The following is a 23,426-nucleotide window of genomic DNA, read 5'->3' as shown; positions in this document are numbered from 1 at the left end:
CCCCCTAAAGAAAATTACACCCTGACTTTATCTTTTAGCTCAGATTTGTGGCAATTGCTGGTTCAGATAAGTTTGCAACAAAAACTGCTCAGCATGTTAAGTTAAGAAAAAGCTCATGTGCCTTGCAAAACTATACATATCCCCTGAAACTTTTCACACATTGTGACATTGTTACAATTTTTGAGAAATTTCATCAGGAATTTGTGTGTCAGACAAACACAAAATAATGCCTAGACATCAACTAGAAAATTGTTTGTTAGAGTTTACAGAATAAAAAACACTGTAAAGCAGCAAATGTTTATTTTCTGCCTTTGTTACTCTGAAATCTGTCAATGAAACCCTGAGCAACTAATTGCCTTCAAAAGTCAGCTAAGTAGTAATATGATCCATTTGAGTGTGATTTAATCTGAGTGTGAATCCAACTTTTCCTTGATGACCTCAGTGGTCTTATAGAACATTAGAGAACGAACTGCATAAAGACCAAAGATCACAGCAAACAGTTCAGGGATAAAGTTGTGGAGAAGATTAAAACAGAGGGCAATAACAAACAGACCAGAGGGCCACTGTAAAACAAGTCAGTGGCAGCTGCACACCACCATGTTATTTCCTGTTTGTTTCATGAAACAGGAAAATTGGTCAAAGATTATTGGACTGTTGATGGTGCTAAATGCAGGGCAATTCTTAGGTAAAGCAATTAAAAGCTGAAAAAGCCTCGAGATTGAAGCCAACTTTTATCCCCTTCCAGTTTCAGCAACCAAAACATAGAGCTAAGCAGAGCGGATTAGAACAAAGCATCTTTATATCTTAGAATGGTCCAGTCAAAGTTCTTAGATAAATCTACTGAAAAATCTGTGGTTCACTTAAAATTGTTCCACACGGATCATCTCCAATTATCTTTTCTAAGCTTGAAACACACACACAACACTTTTCAGACTTTACATCATAAAAAATAAAATATAACTATATTTTTCCCTCACTAAGAAGTCATGCATTACATTGTCTTGGTCTAACACATTAAGTCCTACTGAAAAACATTGACATTTTGTGGCTAATATGTGCAAAAATGTGAAAAAAATTCAAAGGAATGAATACTTTTTCTGTACATATCATGCAACCAAATAATAGCAGAAGAAAATTGTAAAAAATACATTTTATAATTGCACTGTTTGTATTTTAAGTCACCGACGTACCTGTGACATCTGCCGCCATGAGTCCCTCAGCTCTGATGACCTTCACCTGCACCATGCCGACATCTTTCAAGTTGTGAAGCGACCTCCAGAGGCTCTACAACATCACAAGAGCAGAGGTGAAGAGTCAAAGAGGACAGCTAAAAGCATCAGAGTGAAAGGCAGGTCAATAACCTGACATTTCATTAAGAGAGGAAAGGGTAGAAATGTCCTTTACAGGATCTTTATTTGAAAATGTAGAGCTGGCATTTATGGCCAAGAATAACAAAAGGACAAATGGTCGAATTTAATTTGACAAAATACTCCCATTTGTGAGTCTGCAATTTCTAGTTTTTAAATAAAGTAAGTTTTTGGATCAGGGTGCGGGAGATGAGCTGTTGAAAATTTCTGTAAAACATTTGTGGTAAATGCGTTATCCTTAGATACTTCTTTAGCTCTTTGTCAAGTCCAGAGGAAAAGTTAGGTGTAGTACTATTGCAACATTATGCGCAAGGTTCTTTACATTAAATGAACAGGACTGGAGGTAGTTCAACAGACCTTTAAAGATTTGATCTCTTTTTTTGTACAGTTTTTGTATAAATTGCTCGAGAATATTAAAGCACATATTTATAAGTTGTATGGTATTTCTTATTCATTAGGAAAATCCTTGACATTTAAAACACGGTTAGATTATAAAACCCATGCTTTGAGTATCTCAAAGTGTGCTGTTCAATCTATCATTTAAAACTGAAAAACAAGTTTGGGACAAATGTCAAAAGTACTAAGACTCGACCACCCACCTAAACCTACAAGCCAAGAAAGGCAACAATAAATCAGAAGTTGCCTGCTCCACTACTTGAGGCTGTGCTGGAGAGATTCACCAGTCAGGCGGGAGAATTTGTTCTCAAAATATCAATTGATCGGTCATTTCTAAACTCTAGCCAGTATGCAAGAGTCACAAGTAAGAAAAACATTGACATAAAAATTCAGAATAAATCGTGTTTGCAATTTGTCACAAGACATGTGGAGAAAGCCAAAAAAAAGAAAAACACTATGCACGTTTTAAAACTAACGCAGCACATCATGACCCTGAAGTCAACATTTCTACCATGAAATATGCTGTGGGAATGCTTTGTCTCAGCACAGACATGGGAGATGGATAAAGTTGGAGACATAGAACTAAGTCCTTAAAAACTGTTACATCCAGCAGAAAAATTTTAAGCCTTGTCATCATAAACGCTGAGAAAGACTTCTATAATTTTTCTTCCTCTTCACAATTATGCACTGTCTTGTCACATAAAATCCCAGTAAAATTATACCTAGGTTTGTGGTTGTAATGTGACAAAATGTGAAAAAGTGCCAGGCACTGTACCTGATAAACCTGGAACATAAAAGGAAAACCTGTGGAGATCGGCGCCTGTCTATGAGGTACACACAAGCAGTCCCGAACTTGTGATTTCACTCACATCCAACCACTCAGGTATAAACACAATCATTAAAAAAAAAAACTTAACTGGGGCCAAACTGAGTGGCATGCCGGAACGTCTTAAAAGCAGAGAAAAAAACACACTTCACTTCAATTTATTTCTCTCTCTCTGGCAATAACCCCTTCCATCCCCACAGGAGTAATTATAATTTAAATTTCAGAGTCAGGGCCAGGCTACAGACTTAATTCATTATTACCAACTCTGTCAGACTCTGCCTGTTTCCAGCGATATCATTGTCCAAAAAGCTCTCTAAAGGAGATGAGAGGGGGAAGAGTGTGTGAAAGGGGGAAAAAAAGAGAGGAAACGAATAAAGAAAGGAGAAGCATGTAGGAAAAGAGGGACAAGTGTTTGAGAAATGATTCCTCAGAAGATACAGCTCCAGTGAGAAGCAGTAGAGAGGGCAAAATAGGTCACAAAAGAAGTAACAGACCAATAAAAACTATTATTATGTGATGTGTTTTTTATGCAATTTGATCAAAAAATGTGGCAAAGAGTAAAGATAATGCCAGTTGTATTAAAATTAAAAGAAACAGGAGACTAAATTTTATATGATCGGTTAGTGGAGAGTCCGTTTTCTAATTTTTTGCCTTCCAGCCTTTCCTCTTTTCTTCATGCCTTCCTACCCCCATTCCTGCTCCCTAAGGGGACATCCAGGGTTCGACTTCAATTCATGATTGCTAAAGAGAGAACACACCCATCCTCCACAAGGATTCAAATCCTCATCAGAAGAGACAGACACCAACAGGGTAACTCTATTGGTCACAGGTAGGATGATGGACAGACAAGAGGACCAACAGCCATGCTCTTTTCTCCTCACATCTGCATGCAGGTGGAGTGACAGGTGAGAGGAATGAAGAATGAAGAGGAGGAATGAACAGAAAACAGAGGACAGATTATGGATAGGGTTGGCTTTCAGAAGATGAACCCTCTGCCCTCTGTGTGACTGACAGCCCGTCACCATGGCATCTTCTTTCTGTCTCTTTCACACTCCACAGACGTATAAACACACAGACGAATCAGAGCTGGCATAGTCTTATGACTCACTGTCATCTTTGCAGCATGTCACATTTCATCAGGGCTGCGTTTCAGAAACACACTCACTGCATCTGCCCTGCACCCAGAAGTTCATGGGATATTTGATCAAATAATGGTAAAGATTCAAACAAAAAGCCATATTCTAACACCTGTTTCCACTGTTTCCTACTCAGTTAAATCAGGATCACTATGTGCCAAGAGTCTCAGTGAAAGCTGCTTGATGCTCGTCATACAGCCTCTTACTGGTTCTCACTTCCTGCCCAGGTTGTGTCCTTTCACTTCCTCTTGGAGGAGTGCACCAGAGTGGGTAGGAGAGGTTCTGCTGACATGTGCACGTACACGGGTGGTAGAGTGCCACCACTTCAGTGGAGGTCATCCCGTCCTCCTTGTCTCATCCACCCATCTCGTGGCCACCTCAGGCCCATTAAGAGCCATTAGTGTGCATGCTCCTTTGCCATCATAAAGCATAAATCTCTTTCTCTCTTTTTACCTCTCTTTCTGTGTCCTTCTCTAGTTTTGAGGAACAACTAACCAGGGATGAAGGAAAGGTTGCAGTTTGGCAGCCACATCAGTGCAGAGCATGGCATCAGACAAAATCAAACACAGTATGAATTAGTAAGTGCATGTACATGCATGTAATCCTGTCAATACATGACATGTATACTCGTGTATGGTGACCTGAGTGAATTTTAAACTTGACTGGCCAGTGATTTGCAAGTCAGAAACAATCTGATCTTTTTCCAATCAGTGACCGCATCCCAACTGCTACTAGGTCTGCTGTCAGCAACACTCTTTTGGCGTGGAAGACATAGCTGTCTTATCATTGCTTGAATATGTAAAAATTCAGTCACAAAAAAGATTTTAAAAAACTATTTTTTTATGAAGGCATGTTTACTGTGTAAGAAGTAAATATGGGAAGGAGACGTTTAGCGATAGGAAGCTGAGAAAATTGCAGCAAAGTTGCTTTGTTTCCTTTTGAAAACATCAATTCTCTGTGTTTCTTCTAACTCTACAGGATTACACACAGAGACTGCTGTTACAATTAGTAATGCTAGCCACAATAACCCCTAATGCAAATAGCTAACAAGAAAAACTGAAGGGAACTGCAAATGTCAACTCGACATTTGTCTTCAAATCCAGTTTACCTGCGGAGTTGTGTAACAGACTCTCTTTCGTACACATGGTGTGACATTGCATCTCGGGCCAATGCAATTAAAGATGCAAATACTTAATTATGCTAATGATTAATATACTATTTATGACTGATTAGTGAAAGATTTGTTGATGATCTAGGGCTAAAATCTTTGTGTTAAGATCAAACAGTGCAACGGTAAAGCAGAGCTTCAGATACTGAGTTATACATAGCTATTTGGATGTTGTTGAAAAACGTTGAACATCTTATGATTTGGTTCATATCTATTTCTTTAGCAGTGTAAACACAAGTTAGCAAGCTGCAATGAGAAGGATGCTAAGAGTCCTGTGCCACTCAGGTGTATGTTTTCTGCTTTCATCAATGGCCTCAGATTAAAGTAACGCCTCACTGTGATCCTTTGGGGGAAGGATTAGAATAATATATAAAACAATATCTTTGTTCGGTGACACAGACATTTCTGGCTCCAAAACCATTAAAATATAAAATACAAAGTAAAAAAAAAAAAAAAAAAATTCTGTTGCACACTACTTTCAACTAAAACCTTCCAAAAGTATGTTTTCATTATTAGATTGCATTTTCTGGTTCGCTGCAGTTTGTAAATCTATCTTGTCCTTATAACTGCGATGATAACACACTATTGATTCTTAGACACAGACACATTGCATTTCATGAGACACAGCTGACACACCGTAGGTAGCTACTGTTTTTGGACGTGCCTGCATGCGAATGGTCGCTTGTGATTAGCAGTAGTGGATGCTTTGTGCTGCACAGCTGATTCCAGGCTGATAAATATCAGTCAGTAAAATGGTGTCTGCACATGCATGTACAGTACACATGCGCTCGCGCGCACACCAGGGAGATTAGCGGGCTTTCAGCAGCACTGTTATATATTAGTGGTGGTACTTGGTCTAACCGGAGCTCTTTGATAAGGTACATCTTTATTAAATTCTCCAACTGAAAGACTGCCAGTCTGGGGAAAAGGAATATGTTAATAGGCAGAGACCATTCAAGTCTTAAAACTGACCTTACTGTGCCCCTCCATCTGCAACCCCCTATTTTCTTCACTCCCTCCCTCTATCTTTCCATCCCTTCATCTCAAAGGAAGGCCACGGCAGAGGCAGACAAAGAGCTGAGGTTGCTCTGAGAGTGGAACAGAAATGGGGAGAGTAGGAGAGAGGAGACGGCAGGCAAAAAAGGTAGGTGAGGGAAGTAAAATGTGCCGCCTTTGGTCGAGCAGAAAAACGGGGTCTGTGCGAGTTGTGAGAGAGGTGAAATAGCTTTTTCTTTTCATTTTACACGCCTTCCCTTCCCGATGCAACCCTAACCCTTTACCTCTCGCCCCCATTACACACATTCTTGGAAAACACACACACTGGTGCGCTTATTCCCCCTACCGTCGTTTTGTGGCTTTCAGGAGGGACTCGGCGTGCTTCTGTCTCGATCCTAGAGCTCCACCTTTTGACTCGAGGTGGTTGCTGCAGCGGCGAGCAAAACGGACGACCTCCTGTGGCTAGCCAACAAGGCACCACCACGGCCATGTATGTAGGTCAACGCACTGATGTTTGGCCACACGTTGGAAGGTGTAAATACACACCAGCAGGACGGTATCGGTCACTGAAATCCAATCATGTCCGGTAATATGTCAAACACGGACGTGAACACACCCAGTCGTACAGCATCACGTTTTAGCAGTTTTCGTGGAGGCTGTTGTGCAGAGATGAGAGCTGTCAGGGAGTCAGACCTCTTGATGAGAGCGATCTGGGGGTCTTTGTAGCAAAGAGTGACAAGGAGTGATGGGTGAATGAGACTAAGACAAAGACTTAAAGCCTTGTGTTAGAGCAGATGGATCCTCTACTCTTTCTACTATTCTATTCATGTCTAACAAAGTAAGTTTAATGACAAGGGTATTAGGCAAGTTATATTCTAACAGCTTAACCTATGCCACTAATGCACAATCTGCATTTACCAAATTAGCAATAGTTTGTACAATTTCTTTTAATTCCTAATTTTTTATCTGTGTTGTCTGTAACCATCAACCTTGCAGCCTGTTAAATCAACACTATCTGTAGTGATGATGTCCCACAAGTTTAAATCACTTTATTAGAAGAAGTTTGCAAACTAATGTTCAAAAAATATGTCATAAGAAACGAGTGTTTTGTGTTACTCAAATTATGACTTTTTTAAAATTATTATTGCTATTTAAAGGTTATACAGGAAAACTGTAGATAGAAGTTTAGATATTTGACACATATTATTTCTGATGAGGTCTGATTTGTTTTAGCCCTCTAATATCTAACAATGCCCCTCTACTAATTTACACCCTGGGCAAAAACCCATATTGCCTTTGAGAAAAACTATCACTTGTATGAACTTTGATCATTTTTTTCTTATAAAGGAAAAACATTCTGCTTGATAAATCTTAGATTTTTTTTTCTCCCCATTAATTCAGCATTTTTTGACTTTCTGAAAACAATTCAATTCAAAGCCTTAAACCATTCTCAACACACATGTCCATATTGTCCAAACTCACATATCTTTGCATAATCTGGCGCCTTTCCTTTGGATCATCCAACATGTTGACGGACAGATCTGAGATTGAAACCGCGGCCGATGCAGTGAGTGTGACCAGCAGCACCAGAACGCCTTCTCCTTCCTCCAGCGGCAAGTCCAGCTTGTGAGTGTGTTCTTTACTGAGAAGTGACAGGTCGACAGTACACCTAAAATAAAGCAAGAAATACGAAGTTGAACCTACTGCACCAACTGTGCTTGGCTGTGTTTGACGATTTCAATAAGAACTTCCTTGCTTTTGGGGGAGCAGTGATAAGAGCCTAAAAAACAGAAAAAAATAATTCATAGTGTGCAAAAGGTAAGCAAAGCTGACATATTTTATGCCTTTTAGTAGACACTTAAAAGCATCCTCTCAACTGAATTGATTTTCTGGCATGGCCTTAATGCATCTGGTGTTAAAATGGCAGCCCAATAAAAATAACATGACTTGGTTTCTGGCATGCCCTTCAAAGCAAAAGTTAGCTAAAGTGGGTTTAAATTTGCATAGTTATGCGATGCACTGCAATAATTCAACTTGAACAGGGGTTAAAAAATGAGCAGCTCAGTAAGAAGAGAAAACATAACCACTTTAGATTAGGATGATAAGTAGCTCTTCTGGGTGTGAGACATCTTTTTGTCTAAGACTAATATTACACAAGTAAGCCCCAAAAATCTAATTCATCTCTGATTTTACAGAGCTGCATTTGATAAAAAAGAAGAAAATTAAGTGACTGGTGAAGACTACCGTACCTGCCCATGAAGTCATCCTTCTTGCCAGCATCTCTGTCCCAGACTGTGATGTCCACAAAGCCTCCCTGCTCTTCATACAGGTGGAAATCAAACTGCTCTCTCCATTGCGGGTTTAGTGTTTTGGGAATTGTCTGAATAAAACACAGTTGCACAATTGCAACAAACTTGTTAAATCCTACACTTGAGCCCAAAATTATTCATACACCTGCTGGATTTAGGTTTACGCTTACATTAAAATAACAAATTACTTTCTGTTGAAGAATGAGACAGACATCTCTCAAAACACAGTGAAGCAATGTAAAAACAGTATTAATTGGGAAAAAAATCCCTTTTGGAATGTTTGGTTTTTTTAGATTTTACTAAAACATGTCAAAAATGACTATGGTCTTCTCAGTAATCAATAAAAGAACCTTCACTGACACAACAACAGTCAAATCTTGCTTAAAGCTGAACAGCCTTTTTGAATGTTTCCAATGGAGGCTTTCAAACCAAGTCTTTTTTGGTTTGAAAGCCTCTTTGCCATCACCCTAATCTTTAAATCCCTCTGAAGATTCTCTATAAGATTTAAGGTAAGATTGGGTCACTCCAAAATGTTAATACAACTTGCATTCAAAAGAAACATGTTGGTCAAATTAAAAGCTTCGTTAGGGCTGTGAATAATGTGGGGCTTAAGTGTTATATACATTTATACATTTGATCTAAAAGTATTATGGTAATAAGTAAAAAAAAAAAGAAAACAGGACACAAAAGATTTATATTTTCTTTTGGTATGAAAAGACAAAAAATTGAAGAGTGATAAAAATGGAAAAAAGGGACATTTGTCCAATTGCTACATGTCAGGATTTTCTATGTCTACTATGAAATGCTTGAGCTGTGTTTCTATTCAGTAACATGCAAATAGGTAGAAAATACTTTTTTACTAAATAAAAATAGTTGAACAAGAAGTCTGAATAGCTGCAGGGCAAGATTTATGGGGAATTTATGAAATCAAGCTTTCTATCTTTAAAGCTTTCATAGCATTACTACATAAGGTGATTTCATTTAATTATTTGACATGTTCAAAAGCTACGCCTTTACCTTGCTCTTGTACTTTTGATGACCCAACCTGAACTTGACATAAGGATCACTGAAGCCGTTGGTGTCCATGGGCTGCAGGTTGCGACCTTCAATTAGACTGACGCTGACGATACCTCGCCAGAGCTGTGCTTTCCTGTGCACATCCGAGAGCCTCATACTCTGATACTGCAGACAAACACACAAATAAAGAATTATTTCTCACAAAATGGAGATTCCTCATCAGCACGTGCGTGGAACAGACACCAAATAAGCAAACAAAAGAAAAAATTGACCCCAATACACTAATTTGGGGCTTTTGGTATACTTCATGGCAATAACCAGCTTCAGATACATTAATGCAGCCCAGAAACAGAATATAAAAAAAAGGTCACAAGTGAGAACCAAACATAATAATTCAACAGAATTATTTTTTAAGTTTTAATCTCTTCACATCTCATCCGGAAGTTATTGTAAATAAAAAAAAAATAACTTTTTAACAAAGCACCTGAACGAATATCAGATTGCATTGTTCTAGTTTTTGGTGTGTAAAGTAGAGCCAATGTGACAATAAATTTGGCTGAAAAGGTTTCCAGTGAATTGTCTCAAAATCTGGTTTAGCTATGTGACTGCTTACCTTTTTTATTCTGTATGGAAACTTAATTCTACTCTGGGTCTTCTGTTTTCCAGGTATGTTTTCCACCTCAACTGTTTTTTTTAGCTCCTAAAAGCCTATTTAACCTCTTTTTGAATAATGTCAGTACCCTTCCCTAAAACAAAACCTAGGCTTTATTTATCAAGCAAATACAAATCCTCCTTCCGTCTCTACCGCACTCTCTCTCTTCTCCTTCCTCGTTAGGCAGAGTTTATTAGCATAGCTTTTGTTTTGCGGGTGAATTTCATTAAACTCTGAACAAACCCTGCCTCGTGAGTGCAGGCCTTTGATCTGGAGACAGAAGCTCTTAATTTCCATTCTCCAGACATTAAACAGTTGCGAATAGCTCCCTGCAATGAAGTCATCTTACCATGCAGTAACTCCCACATCTCCCATTAATTCTGCTCACTAGCTGCTGTATGCTAATGATGAGGTCACTGTTTTGTCCTGACAAAACATGACCCATTTATTCTCGTATTGCTTTCTGCAAAGCCTGGCAAAAGTATCCATACTGCTGCAGCTTTTCACACATTTTGTCACATTGCAGCCACAAAACTTAAGGCGTACGTTATTGGAAATTTTAGCAACAGGTCAACACAAAGAAGTGCAAAACTGGGAAGTTGAAGGAAAATTATGTATGGTTTTCAGAATTTTAACAACTAATAGTTTAAAAGTAAAAATAAAAACTACATTTTCAGCAGGGAGAGGGAAGCTCATCAAACTCAATGGGAAAATGGATGGAGTTAAATACAGGGAAGTCCTGAAAAAAAGAAAATAAATAAATAGAGGCATCAAAGTATGACAACCTAAACCTAACAGCGATGCAACAAAGGAACTATAAATGGTCCAGTCAAAGTCCAGACCCAAATCCAATTGCAAATCTGAAGCAAGACTTAATAATTTCAGAAAAAAAAAAATAAATAATAATCTTTGTATAGATGTGCAAAGCTAGCAGAAACATACTCCTAAAGACCTTGCTGTTGTAATGTGACAAAGTGTGAGAAACCCCAACAATATGTACATATATTTCTTGTGAGAATCTATAACCCCATAGTACCATGGCTCCAATGATGTTTCTTTGACTACTTTAAAAGTTCAAATTAAAACGCCTTAATCAGCTGAAAATTGGCTGTTTGAAAACAACTTTACACTTTGTGTAGTCCAGTATGCAGATGAGGAGCCAGTAAGCAGCAGAGGAAAACTGATATCAGCGAATTAACTAGTCACAGAATCGGAATTGGTCAGAGGTTTCAAAATATTCACTTCACAGATGTTTGTGTGCTGAAATTCAACCTGGCAAACACAGCAGACATCTTTATTGCGAGTAATAGAAACCTTAATCCTGTTTCAGGAAATGTAGTGAAAGGTCTGAAAGTACAACACCTTTTCTTCTAAGTCGTATGACACCTTAAAAAAAACTTGATATATGGGAAAATGAAACAAATCCAATTTTCAGCACAAAAATGTCTAACATTATTGCTAAAAATGGCCGACAAAGGAACAGTTAACGAGATTCATGCACGAGCAAATAAGGAGAGGAAGAGTCTAGATCAGCATGCTTCATGTTTGACCTGACAGCAATCAAAAGCAACAAAAGCGCTTTATTCCAAGTACGGCAATATGCGAAACAAAAAATAAAGTCAAAACTATAATTGCAACTGATGGGGAAAAAAAGTTCAAAAATGCAATACGATCAGTCACATTTTCCAGCTGTTTAGCTGGGCAAGAGTTCTCGATAATCCTGAACTGCTTTATTTTCTGACACAGAGTCTGCAATATGTTACACACATCAAAGGTGAAGAGCATTCACACCCAAAGACGCGTTCAGGACACTTTAGTGAAAAAGTTTCCTTTCTTATTACTTCTGGGGCTTTTTTCTCTTTTGATACAGTCAACTTCAATGAACTTTAATATCAGGCAAAGATAGTCAATACAAAGTTTTCAAGCTATTTTTTGTTTCAGTAAAAAAAGATAAACATATCAAGACCTACATGAAAAAGTAACTGCCTCCAGTATTACTGACTGACCCGCAAAAGTAAGAAATCACTCAAAAAACATGACTCAGGTCAACTTCGTCTGAGTAAAATACTTTTGATGATCTGAAACTTTTAAGTGTCACAAAGACCAAATAGCTTTTTTTAAATATGGGTCAGTTCGACAATGACTAATAAAATAAAATGGGAAAAAAACACTCCAGTCCTACTTAGTCATTCTTTTGACTTTCAATGTCCATGTCCAATTTTAGTGAAATGATGTGACAAGCTGTACATCAACAATTTGTCATTCCTTTTCTTTACAGAAGTAAACTGTGTTTTGAAGCCAGCAAAGTTAAGAAATTCAAAAATTTCCCTCCACGCTTGATGTGTACCTACTTAATTTGCCTTAAAGTAAATCTTTAGGGCAAAGGCAGCCTTTGTTACACAAGCAACCAAAAACCATAAAAAGTGCATGCCCTCTATTAGCGCAGATAGCAGGTACTATATTGCAGCTTGTGGAAAATAAGCAGGTGACGATGTGAACTCAGAAAAAAACGGATGTTAAAACCATCGTGGAAGGAAGAAAAGGAGAATGGGAGGGACAGGGCCGGGGAGACTCCATCCATGTACCAGGACACCAGTGAGGAAGGATAGGCGAGGTGCAGAGCGGTCGGTGGTGGAGTTACAGCAGAATCGGAGGTTTGGTGAGTTACATGCTGTTTTAGTTTACCTTACTAGATCGTTTCCAGTTTCTTCTCAAAAGCATGGTCTGTAAATGAGACAAAGCGGTTACAGAGCGCCTCCTACTGCCCTCTCGCAAAGGGTAAAGGGCGTGGTATGCACCAAGATTAGATAACAGCCCTGACCTGAAGCAAAGTGAAGGTTAAATGAGGAAAGCGGGGCAGTCACCATCATGCAAGTTAAGTAAGCAGAAAGTGTATTAGCAGAGTTATTACATGGTGTAATGATGTATGCATAAACGCAGGCATGTGCCCAAAATACAAAAAAATCAATTATGTACCTCTCCTACAGCACATCTATCTTTATTTACATTGGTCTTTCTTATTTCTACTGATAAATCCAATTAAAACAAAAATACTGCTGTTATCTAATTTCTAATTTTTCTGAGGAAATGTTGTACTGCAGACTCCATGCGATACCTTTTGCCTTACAGATAAACAAGGTTCCTTTAAAGTCTAAAATCTTTGTGGTTTTGCTACAGACTTTTAACGTTAACATTTCCTAATTACATATTTCACAGTGTTTGGTATTTTATTACCCCAATAAAAGCTATTAATTGGGGAAAAAATAAACATTTTGTCAGATTTGGCTCTTGTTTTTATGTTTTTCATCAAATGTAAATATGTCACTACAAAGCAACCACACACAAAAACTAATTATGCACAGTACTAGGCAAAAGTCATGAACCAACCCTCATCTGTATAAATTCACCAGAATAGCAGAAATTAGTCGTAAAACATTTGTGGAAAACTCTAACAGGAAAAAACAACAAAATCTCTATGAATCTGACAAGTTTCTTCATAATGTCTTGATATATTAGCTAAACATATTTTTTTCCGCTTAGTTTTTCTTTTACTGCGCTTGTAGAAATTTTGAGATCTTAGTGCAGAACTGAAATTGTTGCTAATCAGAAATGTTATGAATTGTGCGGAATGATGAATCAAGATGCAGAGATACTTTTCTGCTTATCAGTTTAATTAACTTTTATTACATTTACCTGGTGGTACCTACTGTTATCACTCTTGGTATCACCCTCAAAAAAGTCAAAGTGAAAACAGGACGTGGGCGTTACACTGCTTGTTAAGGGGATTTATTAAACAATCACGATCAATAGAAAGTGCTCTCTCTGTCAAGGTTTTATTGTATTCGAGACAGACAACTTATGCAAAGATGTTTAAATATTTATTTATTAACCAATAAAGAATAAAGTTTGGTATCTAGTTTGCACTTTCAAAATGTCATGGAGAGATGCGTTCACTCCCGACCTCCTAAACACGTATTCTGCATGTCAGGATGTGAAATGAGGATTTCTGAGCCCAATGGAGGGTATCGGGGTAGTTAAGGCCCTCAAAAGGAACAAAGCAGCAGCAACACATAATATGATGCAGAGTACAGAAGCGAGCTTTGTAACTTAGGCCACCACAAATTAGCAGGGAAAGCTCAATATATTCATCAGATGCTCCGCTTAAGTGCCTGATATAGTTCCCAGGGATCGCCTCAGAAATCACCTGTACATTTACAAGTACAAGCCATTTATTAAAATTATTTAAATCTCACCTCGAGTGAACACTGAGGTGAGATAAATGTTTAGTATGAGGGATTGCTGCAAAGATGGCACAATCCGACCAGTGCCATAGGTGTTAGTAATTTGTATAATAAACTGAACCTTACTGCATTGTTTAGGATGTGATTATTGTCGGTCTGAGTGTATTCATATAAATTGGATCTGTAAAATGTTTTGAGACATTTATTTAAATTGGTGTTAGATATATGCCCTGAATTAATTCAGTAACATCTAAATTATTATTGAAACCAAAATGTCCGCTCTGTTCCCCCTTTCAGACGAGTTTACACTTTGTTATAGTACAATATATGAATAACTTTCATACTGTTACACTTATTGCACCTCGGTAACCCTTTCATAAGACTATTCCGATCTTGGACAAACAACTGTAAATTAATCGCAGGTCTTGTCCCACATGACTGCATTGCTGCCTCGTACCTTGTTCATTAATATTCCCTTTGTATATAAATACCATTTAAACATTTTTACCACTTTCAAAAGAGACACAAACAATGAAAATATATATTTTTAACAAAATACAAAAAAAACAAGGAGTGGCTCAAGACTTTTTCACAGTAAAATTTCTCAAATCAGCTACTTATTGCTGATTTATACTTTAAACGCATTTGTTTAAATGTTAAAAATCGACGTTTTCCTTTTCAGTCCACTAGATGGCAACAGAGATGGCACATCAGTCTGACCTGGTCGGTTTTCTTTTCGCAGTAGGAGAAACTCAAAGTGATGCTTAACCTAAATAGAGTTTATTTGTTTTGTCAAAAAGGTTTTTTGTGAACCAGAGCCCTGAATAAGCAGCAGGATTAAGACATCAGATCAAAAGGAATAAAATATGTCCCTCGTGACTCTGCCCTGATTGAAGCAGAACATGTAGGAATCCAATTAAACAAACAAATAATTGAACAGAAATGAATGCAACTCTGAATCACTGAGCGTGTCTGTAGAGGCACGGGCCAAAAATAATTAGTAACGACGATCTTCTGCTCTTTGAACATGCAGCTTTTCTACACAACAAATGAACTACTCTTGTTTTTATGCCTTTGTATTTGCTGACTTGTAAAGTTTCCAGAAGCTGCAGCAAAAGGAAGCCAACACTTTCCAGTTCAACATCAATTACATGTGCTTCTGATGTGCGGTAAACTAGTTTACCAACTAACAGTCCTGTTTATGAATTTTGTTAGTAACATAATACTGTAACTTACGTAGTCTTGCTATTGCCTATAGAACATTGCAAAAATATTCAGGCCCATGAACATTTGCACATTTTATTGTAATGCAAACAAGTACTGCATTGTATTTTATTTCTATTTTATGTACCAGACCGACACATAATAGCACATAAATGGCATAATTTGCATTTTCACATAAAGTGAAATGGAAATGGTACATGATTTTTTGACTTTTTCTTTTGCTAACATTGTAAATATTTCTTAGAACCATCGTTCTCCTGGACTCTGCTTTCTTTGTGCCGTTCTTCCTAAAATGCCTGACGTCTGCTGTGCACAGCTCCTCTCAATAATGTTTTTCTCATGCCTGCAAGTTTAGGTGGATGTCCGTAACGGCTCTGCAGTCACACTCTTTTCATTTTCAGATGACAAAACGCTGCTCTGTGAGACATTTAAATCACAGGATATTGTTTTATAACCTAATCCTGACTTAAATCTCTCCACAACATTATCCCTGATTTGTCTGCTTGATCTTCATGACGCTTCACTAAAATTACATTCTCCTCACCAATTTAGGGATCTCTTTAAGCAATTACTTGAGTTGGATTTTATTTATCTGAATCAAAACGTAGCCTGTGTACCATTTCCTTCCAAATCAGTTTACATGACAAATTGTGTTGATCACATAAAATCCAAATTAAAATACATTGACATTGTAGCTGTAAAAAGGACAAATACTTTTTGCAAGGTACTGAACAGGATAGGAAGGTTTATTACTAGCTGCGATACCAAAGAGGATTGGATGAAGAAATCCAGAACTGCATGGAGGACATCAATCTTCCATGCAGGGAAAAAAGTCAAATGATTAAAACAATCCCCACAGATTTTACGTGATTGTCTTACAGCATCCCTTATGTCTCCTTCCTTTGGTGACAGAGTGACAGTGAGTTCCAGGCTACCCAGGTCATGCTCAGGGTACTGTGGGTCCTTCAGGTCCAGAGTCACATCCAGTGTCCTACAGTGACGGAAATTAATGAAAGGTATTGGAATTTTTCTTAACTTTTTTTAAATGTTCAGATTAAATGAATAATTGTATGCCACACAAAGCCTTTGGAAATTCAATGACTAGCAAAATGTGTATGAGAGTTTGAATTTTGGTTAAATTTAAGCCTTGTAACGTCAGTGGTTCCTTGTGAAGCAAATTTCAAAAGTCTACCAGGAGAGGGCAGCCATGGACTATCCTTGAACAAGACAGTCATGTCAGGATCCAGCGTTTTGTTAAACATTATAACATTTAATATATGAAGTACACATGTATATTACATGCTTACCCATACAAGGTTCATAGCAAACTATAAATGGGTCTTTTTATGACTTTCTTTTAACAATGGTTTTCCTCTTGGTTCCCCTCCAGGAAGGCTATAAGTGCAGAGAACATGGCTAATAGTTCTAATGGCAACATATTCTCCCATTTAAATGCCGGATCTCTAGGACTTTCTCATTCTAACCATGGGCCTCAAAGCTGCTTTGATGATCAAAATTTTTCTTGACCTGTCAGTCAGTTTAGCTGGACAGCTGTATGTTGGAAGGTCTGCAGTTTTTGACATTACTTTTTCCATTTTCTGCAGATGGATTGAACAATCCACTGCAAGATGTTCATATCCCACAGTGGATGCGCATGTTGTGATTTAGAAACGTTTTTTTAGAAACGAATCCAGCTTTAACTTTATCCAAACGATTAACCCGGATCTATCTTCTGAGTTCTATGATATTCATCATGTACGTTTTCATAAATGTTTTATAAACTTGTAAATTGTACAGAACAGCTAGATTTATACTGAGTTTATTTAATTAGGTAACTTCTGATGGCAATTAGTTACATGTCAGCATAGCTGATTAAAAAGGTGAACACAATTAAAAGTCACTTTTTTTTTCTTTTTTTTTTTTTAGATTTTTAGAGAATATTTGAGGGGTAATACTTTTCCAAAGCACAGAAAACGTTGAAAAAGCTGCGAGTACTACAAGAAATTGAGAAACCTTTGAAAACAGACTACATCTTAGCATTATTTCTCTTAAAACATTATGATCAACCAAGATCATCACTGCAGTGACAAAAGTCATTACAAACGCTTACAAAAATGGTTCCAAAAAGAATGAGGAAACAAAGAGCTAAAGAGACCTTTGGTGTTCCAGTGACTCCAGGTGTAGATATGCTGAGCCCATGAAATCATCCTGAAGTCCAAAGTCATAGTCAAATACCTACAGAGAGACACAGCAACTGTCAGAAGAAAACCATAAACATATTTTACTTCTAACATCAGACAAGCTTTGTGAAAAAATTGCAACCACGACATTTAGGACTTTACACTTTGATCGACAAAAAAATACACTGCCATACCCAACAAAGTTAGTGATCAAATTTCAAGCTAAAAACACTCACTTCTCAAATTATATTCAAGTAATGATGAGCTCTGACTCCTTTAACAGTTGCAATAGAGTCTAAAAGTCTAAAAAAAAAAACATTTGGTATTTTATTGTATGTTGCATGACTTTGTGTTTTGTGTTTATGATGTAAAGCACTTTGAAATGCCTTGTAGCTGAAATGTAATAAAATTTGATTGATTGATTGCAAAGAATCCCTGGTTGTTTTTTTCACTTCATAAAGTAATTAAAGCCATGTTGTAAGAAACAGAAACAGAAAGAGATAGGCAGACTTTTACTTGCATAAACAACCACTAAGTAGTACACAACTACTATTTAAACAAATTTCATTGTGTCATTGGGCACAATGACATCTGAAGTTCAAAAACAGATGTACCTTGACATAAAGGGGCTCCCTGAGAGTTTCCACCAAAAGAATAACTCTCTCATCCCACACTGGGTTTAGATTTTTGTGGATCGTCTTGCTTCTGAACACTTCCTTCCCTCCGATTTTAAACTTCACATATGGGTCGCTGGTCCCTGCAGATGAAAGAAGCAAACAGGAGAGAAAACTGTTAAAGAAATGTCAACCAAACCATGTAAAATAAAGTACAATTATAAGTGAAGATATTAAAAAATAGTCAATGTTCTCAATACAAAGTCAGGACAAGTTGAAAAGAATTATTCTTGTGGAAAATATTATTTTAAGTTTCAAGGTTAAAAACTAGTTTAAAAAACTTCTTCTCTCAACATCACACAATTCAGAAACTGTTCTCCAGCATAGAAAGGTTCATTCATTTCAACAATTTCACCCCCTAAAATTGACTGGGGATGAAATTGTTGAAACGACTGAATGCTTAGTCCTTTCCTTTTTTATCCTCTGCATTATCTCCACTGCCCACATCATTTGCCACCATGGATTCTTACATCATCCAGGTCTACATCTCAATAGCCACTTAAAGTGAAATTGTAAAACTGTTGCAAACGTATTGACACCACTGGCACTTTTTACTTTTCATCAGAGCTCAATCACAAACTCCTAATTTTATATGATAAACTCAGACAAAGTGGTGCCTAATTGTGTAGTGGAAGTAAAAGGGCAATATTTTTATTTATTTATTTTTTATCAAATATATCTAGCATTCGTCCCATGCTGGTCTGTATCAAATTTCAATCAAAACGTTTGATGTTTTCATCAAAAGTTACAACAGAATAAAAGCTGCTATGGTATTAATATTTTTGTAAGGCATTGTCTATACTGTCCAAAGAGAATAAGAGTATTTTTTTTCTGCTAAGCACCAGAGTCTCTGTTTTCATGTGTCATCTGATAATGAGTGTCTTGCATAATCATTAATTAGGAAATGTCTTACTCCCACACAATTACTTCCATGCGCTTATTACATTAAGTAAAAGAAAAGCGATGTCAAGAACTGACATATTTTTAATGCCAAATAACTCTCAACATGCAAAGATATTTAACAGCCATAAAAAAGCAACACAAAACAAAGCATGAGGTCTGTTTTGTTGAAATAAAAACTGCCAATGTTCTGCTGCCAGCAAATCACTGATGTGAGAGCAGCATGTGCTTACAGGGGCCTGCTGGGAAAACATGCCCATTTCCTCACATTTAGAAAACCTCAGACACATATGTGCTCCAACTAACACACAATTTCCCCTTTATACACAGTTACTTTTCACATATCTCTGAACAACAGCAAAAGCAGGACAGAAGAAATGCTAAAAAAAGAAGAAAAGAAGCAGACCTGAAAGTTTGAGATTGTGCTGCTTCTTTTACAAAAAGACAAGAGAACTTTGCAAATACAACCATGGAAAGTAATTAAAACACAAAGGTACAATTGATCCTCTTTAAATCAAAGAAAAAATGTCCCAAACTACAAACACCATTGCCAAAAAGAAGTCTTTTCCTACGTATTGCTGTCTTTTTGTGCCTCAGTGGGTCAATATTACCCAGACACACATCACTGACTCAGAGGCTCTGCATCCCACAGTGCCAGCTTTATGGGGCCATAACGCACACAGGCTGAAGAGTATGAAATGGAAAAAGCTGCCGGTGTAGGAGGGTGATGGCTGAAAACGAGCAAGAGTGGGTCCAGCAAGGAGAAGAAGAGGAAAAGGAAGCACAAACCTGGAAAACAACCACAGCTATCCACTTATATCAGATTATTTTTCAACGTTTCAGGCATTCACACCATTGGGGAAACTCAAATGAATTCGTCATTCATCTTCCTAAGAAATGGGTGAATGTCTCACCACCTGAGGGCTGCTGGATCGATAAGAGAGATATTGAAAGCTCAATAAGCTTTACTCAAATGAACAATGATTGACTTAAGTGTTTCATGGATTATAACACCATGGGCTTTTGTTCACTATGGAGCCAGGAGAGCATGAAATAAAAGTTTTAATTGACGCAAGACTGGGTACAAAAAGCACATATGTCACTGTCAGTTTCAAACAACCTAAAACATTCAAACACCACTCAAATAGGAGAAAGACAAGAGAGTTGTGTTTTACTTGCAAGGAGAATGGACAGGAGCGTGCTTCAGTTACAATCTCCCACCATTCTAAAGCACGTTCTGCTGCACCCTTTCTTTTTATTTCCTTAGGGCGGTCCCTAGTTACATAGCTTATTCGGTTGTCTTGAGTTAGTTGCGGTTTCTTCTGTTCTATTGAGTCACAGGTGAGTTGCACCGAAGGGCTCACATAGTGCAGAGTGCAAACTGCAGCATTCAATTCCTGTTTGTTTCCTTCTGCAGGCAGTTGAGTTCAGTTCCCATTTGTGTCCTTCTGTAGCTACAATGCAGGAACTGATGAACTCAGAACAATGGGAGCTGTTGTGCAAAACAGCTGTATGAAGCTGTTTTGCACAACAAAACAGCTTCACACAGCAAACATAAGATAATATATACTAAATATTTCAAACAGGCACTCACCCAGTAAACATGCAGGGGTAATTGCTGTAGATATAGAGATTGGAGGAAATGGTTTTCAGTCATGAGTTAGAGATCCGATTAGATTTCATAACTGTAATTTAAAAAAATATTGAAAAAGGTTTAAGCAGATTTAAGGGGATTTAATAGTGTATAAACCGGTGTAGCATTTTAGTTAGACTAATGTAATGTTACAAATATCCTGAATGTTTTAGAACTTAAAAAAAAAAAACTCTGTAGAGATATTCAGAAATTCAGCATAGTTTCTTGAAGCTATTTCCACTAGAAACACCACTGATCATCCCAGAAAAGGATATTAATGGTAGTATGTACATTATAGGTGAAAAATAAATACATTTTGGCTTAAAGATATGTCTCCAGACATGTTTACTAGAGATCCACTGAAAAATTGGTTGGTAAGCTGTTACCATTCCATGTTTCTTTGCTCCTTGTCACTTAATTTAATCCAAAGACACCTTGAAAAGTTCAATTGAAAGAACAAATTCCCACTATGATACAAGTGTTAATTACTCCTCCAAATAATTGTAATTTCAGCTGTGCATTTGTTAAATACAAAATTGTGTTTTGCTGGCATGATTTAAACTTCGATCTAATGATTTTGCCTAGAATCCCAGATCCAGGATAGTTTCACATCCAGTCTCTCATTTTGCATGACTGCTATTGAAACCAAGCAGGAACCAGTGTGACAGTAGCGAGGAATAAAAATAAATCTGCTTATGAGAACACACCGCAGCGGACACAGCAGGTAATTTTGCCTTGGGTGTGGTACAACACACATCTGAAAGCAAATGGTAGACCTCTTCTTGTGAGTGGCTTTCTGTCATCGCAACAGCAGCAGAGAACATAATCAATCCCACATTTATCTCTTGTGAACACCTAATAGGCAATGACCATAAACGCTGCTCTCTGTGTGTATTCGCTGGTAAATCTGACTGCCGTTTCAGACACCTGAGCCCCAAGAATGATGAAACGGTGCTGGGAAAAGCTCGAACAGGGGTCCCAATTCACACAAACAGATCAAAAACCCTTTCATATCATAGATATTTTTTTTTACAAAAGTATCCCCACCTACATAATGCAGTGTGATGGTTTCACAGACATGAATGTGCAGTCTTAAAATTTAGCATGAGCAAATAGCCCAGACCAAATACTCAAATGTAATGACATGGTTCACTCACTTCTGGTTTCATTATGAGACCATTAAGTCACGATCTTGTCCACATCATACTGTTACCTACAGGGTTTGTTTGGATAACTAATATTGTTATGTAGCAGTAACAAAGCCAAGCACTCCACCGCCAATGTGCTCATACATTTTGACAACGTAAACTAAATTAAGAGTGGACTCCTGCTGTGGAAATAATCACTAGTGATTTTTCTCTCTTCCTGACTCGCTCCGTTAGTTTCACTGTTGTTCCTCAGGCAGAGAAAAACATTTGTTATACTTCTATCCACACTCTTACAGCCACCCAGTGAACAACAGAGATTATATTTGAATGCTAATGCTATACATAGACATGATTTGTGTCTAAGTTTAGACCAAATCACACAAAGTCTGAGCTTGGACTTGAAATTGAAAATCAAGTTTGCTTCAATAAGAAAAATGCAAGAATTTTACTTTTTTTTTTTTTCCCAGGAGAAATACAACATAAAGCTCCACTGTTAAAAACACAGAGGGGCAAATGAGAAACCCCTTAAGAATTCTTATGTACCAAATACTTAAAAGACGACTTAATCATTTTAAGGCATTTTTATAATAACTAAGGTTACATAATTGTGCGACACAAGCATAATCAAGAGCTATTCTAGCACTTCACGGTGACATAAATCATGGTAGTATGTGATTTCTGTGCCTGTAAATAACATAATGATGCCCCTTTAAAATTATAACCTTAAGACAAATATACTGTAACTTAAAAAATGATTTAAGTATAACAAATTTTCGACATAGTAGACCTATTTTAATCTAAAATCTTTCTTTAAGCTTCATGTTGCAAGAGAGTTCACTGCCTGGTGGCTCTATTTTAGTGAAATATTACCAAAATATTACCAGTACAGCTACATAGCAATATTAGTTATCCAAACAAGCTCTATAGGTAACAGTATCATGTGGACAAGATCATGACTTAATCGTCGCAGTCTGAAGGAAAGAGGAGCCGAGCCGCACACGCATGCTGCCAAGTCAGATAAATACGATCAGTTTGGGTGATCGGCAACAATGATCGGCGATCATGGATCATACCCTTTTTAACGGAAATTGGCCAATAATGATCGGTGGCCGATCGATCGGCAGGCCTCTACTGAAAACATGAGACAAAAGCATGTCAAACAGATTGGCAGGTTTACAACATGGATGCGCAGCCAGCAAGTCTGCAGCAACTGTCTGATGCTATCAAGTCAATATGAACCAAAATGCCTATAAAATATTTCCAACAGCAATCTCATATCAATTCAGCAAAGAATTGAGGCAAACTGGGCCACTACGCAGTATTAGCAAGGTTCTACTAAATATAAAATCCTACCCTACTTTTTTATTTCTAAGCATAAATGGAGTATGGCTGTTCCTAATGGTTAAAACTAAAACTTTCAAATTCCATTTCTGCTCTATTTAATTGAAACTAGCACTACAAGTGTCAGCATCTTGTTGTATGCATTTCGCAGTGAAATCAGCTTCTGCAACATCTACTAGCTAATATATTCCCCTTTTCCTCTCAAAGCCCCTTGCTTG

General features: G+C 37.4%; 1 protein-coding gene across 6 annotated transcripts in view; it reads right to left on the bottom strand.

Annotated features, from left to right (window-relative positions):
• Nucleotides 1–23,426, bottom strand: part of mctp1a (multiple C2 domains, transmembrane 1a) — a 127,019-nt gene that overhangs the window by 63,369 nt on the left and 40,224 nt on the right. For 4 of the 6 annotated variants that reach the window (XM_055049235.1, XM_055049237.1, XM_055049239.1 and 1 more), the window contains exons 3-10: nt 18,127–18,269; nt 17,488–17,567; nt 16,212–16,323; nt 12,553–12,591; nt 9,216–9,380; nt 8,139–8,269; nt 7,372–7,558; nt 1,191–1,284 (exon numbers count right to left, since the gene is read on the bottom strand). In XM_055049235.1, the coding sequence (XP_054905210.1) occupies nt 1,191–1,284; nt 7,372–7,558; nt 8,139–8,269; nt 9,216–9,380; nt 12,553–12,591; nt 16,212–16,323; nt 17,488–17,567; nt 18,127–18,269 (951 nt within the window). The remainder of the gene's footprint in view (nt 1–1,190; nt 1,285–7,371; nt 7,559–8,138; nt 8,270–9,215; nt 9,381–12,552; nt 12,592–16,211; nt 16,324–17,487; nt 17,568–18,126; nt 18,270–23,426) is intronic. The other 2 variants (XM_055049236.1, XM_055049238.1) reach the window with 1 other exon arrangement.

The sequence above is a fragment of the Poeciliopsis prolifica genome, unplaced genomic scaffold (genome assembly GCF_027474105.1).
Source record: "Poeciliopsis prolifica strain line A6 unplaced genomic scaffold, Auburn_PproV2 SCAFFOLD028, whole genome shotgun sequence".
In the NCBI taxonomy this organism is placed as follows: domain Eukaryota; kingdom Metazoa; phylum Chordata; class Actinopteri; order Cyprinodontiformes; family Poeciliidae; genus Poeciliopsis; species Poeciliopsis prolifica.
This window is presented reverse-complemented; position numbering and strand designations above follow the sequence as displayed.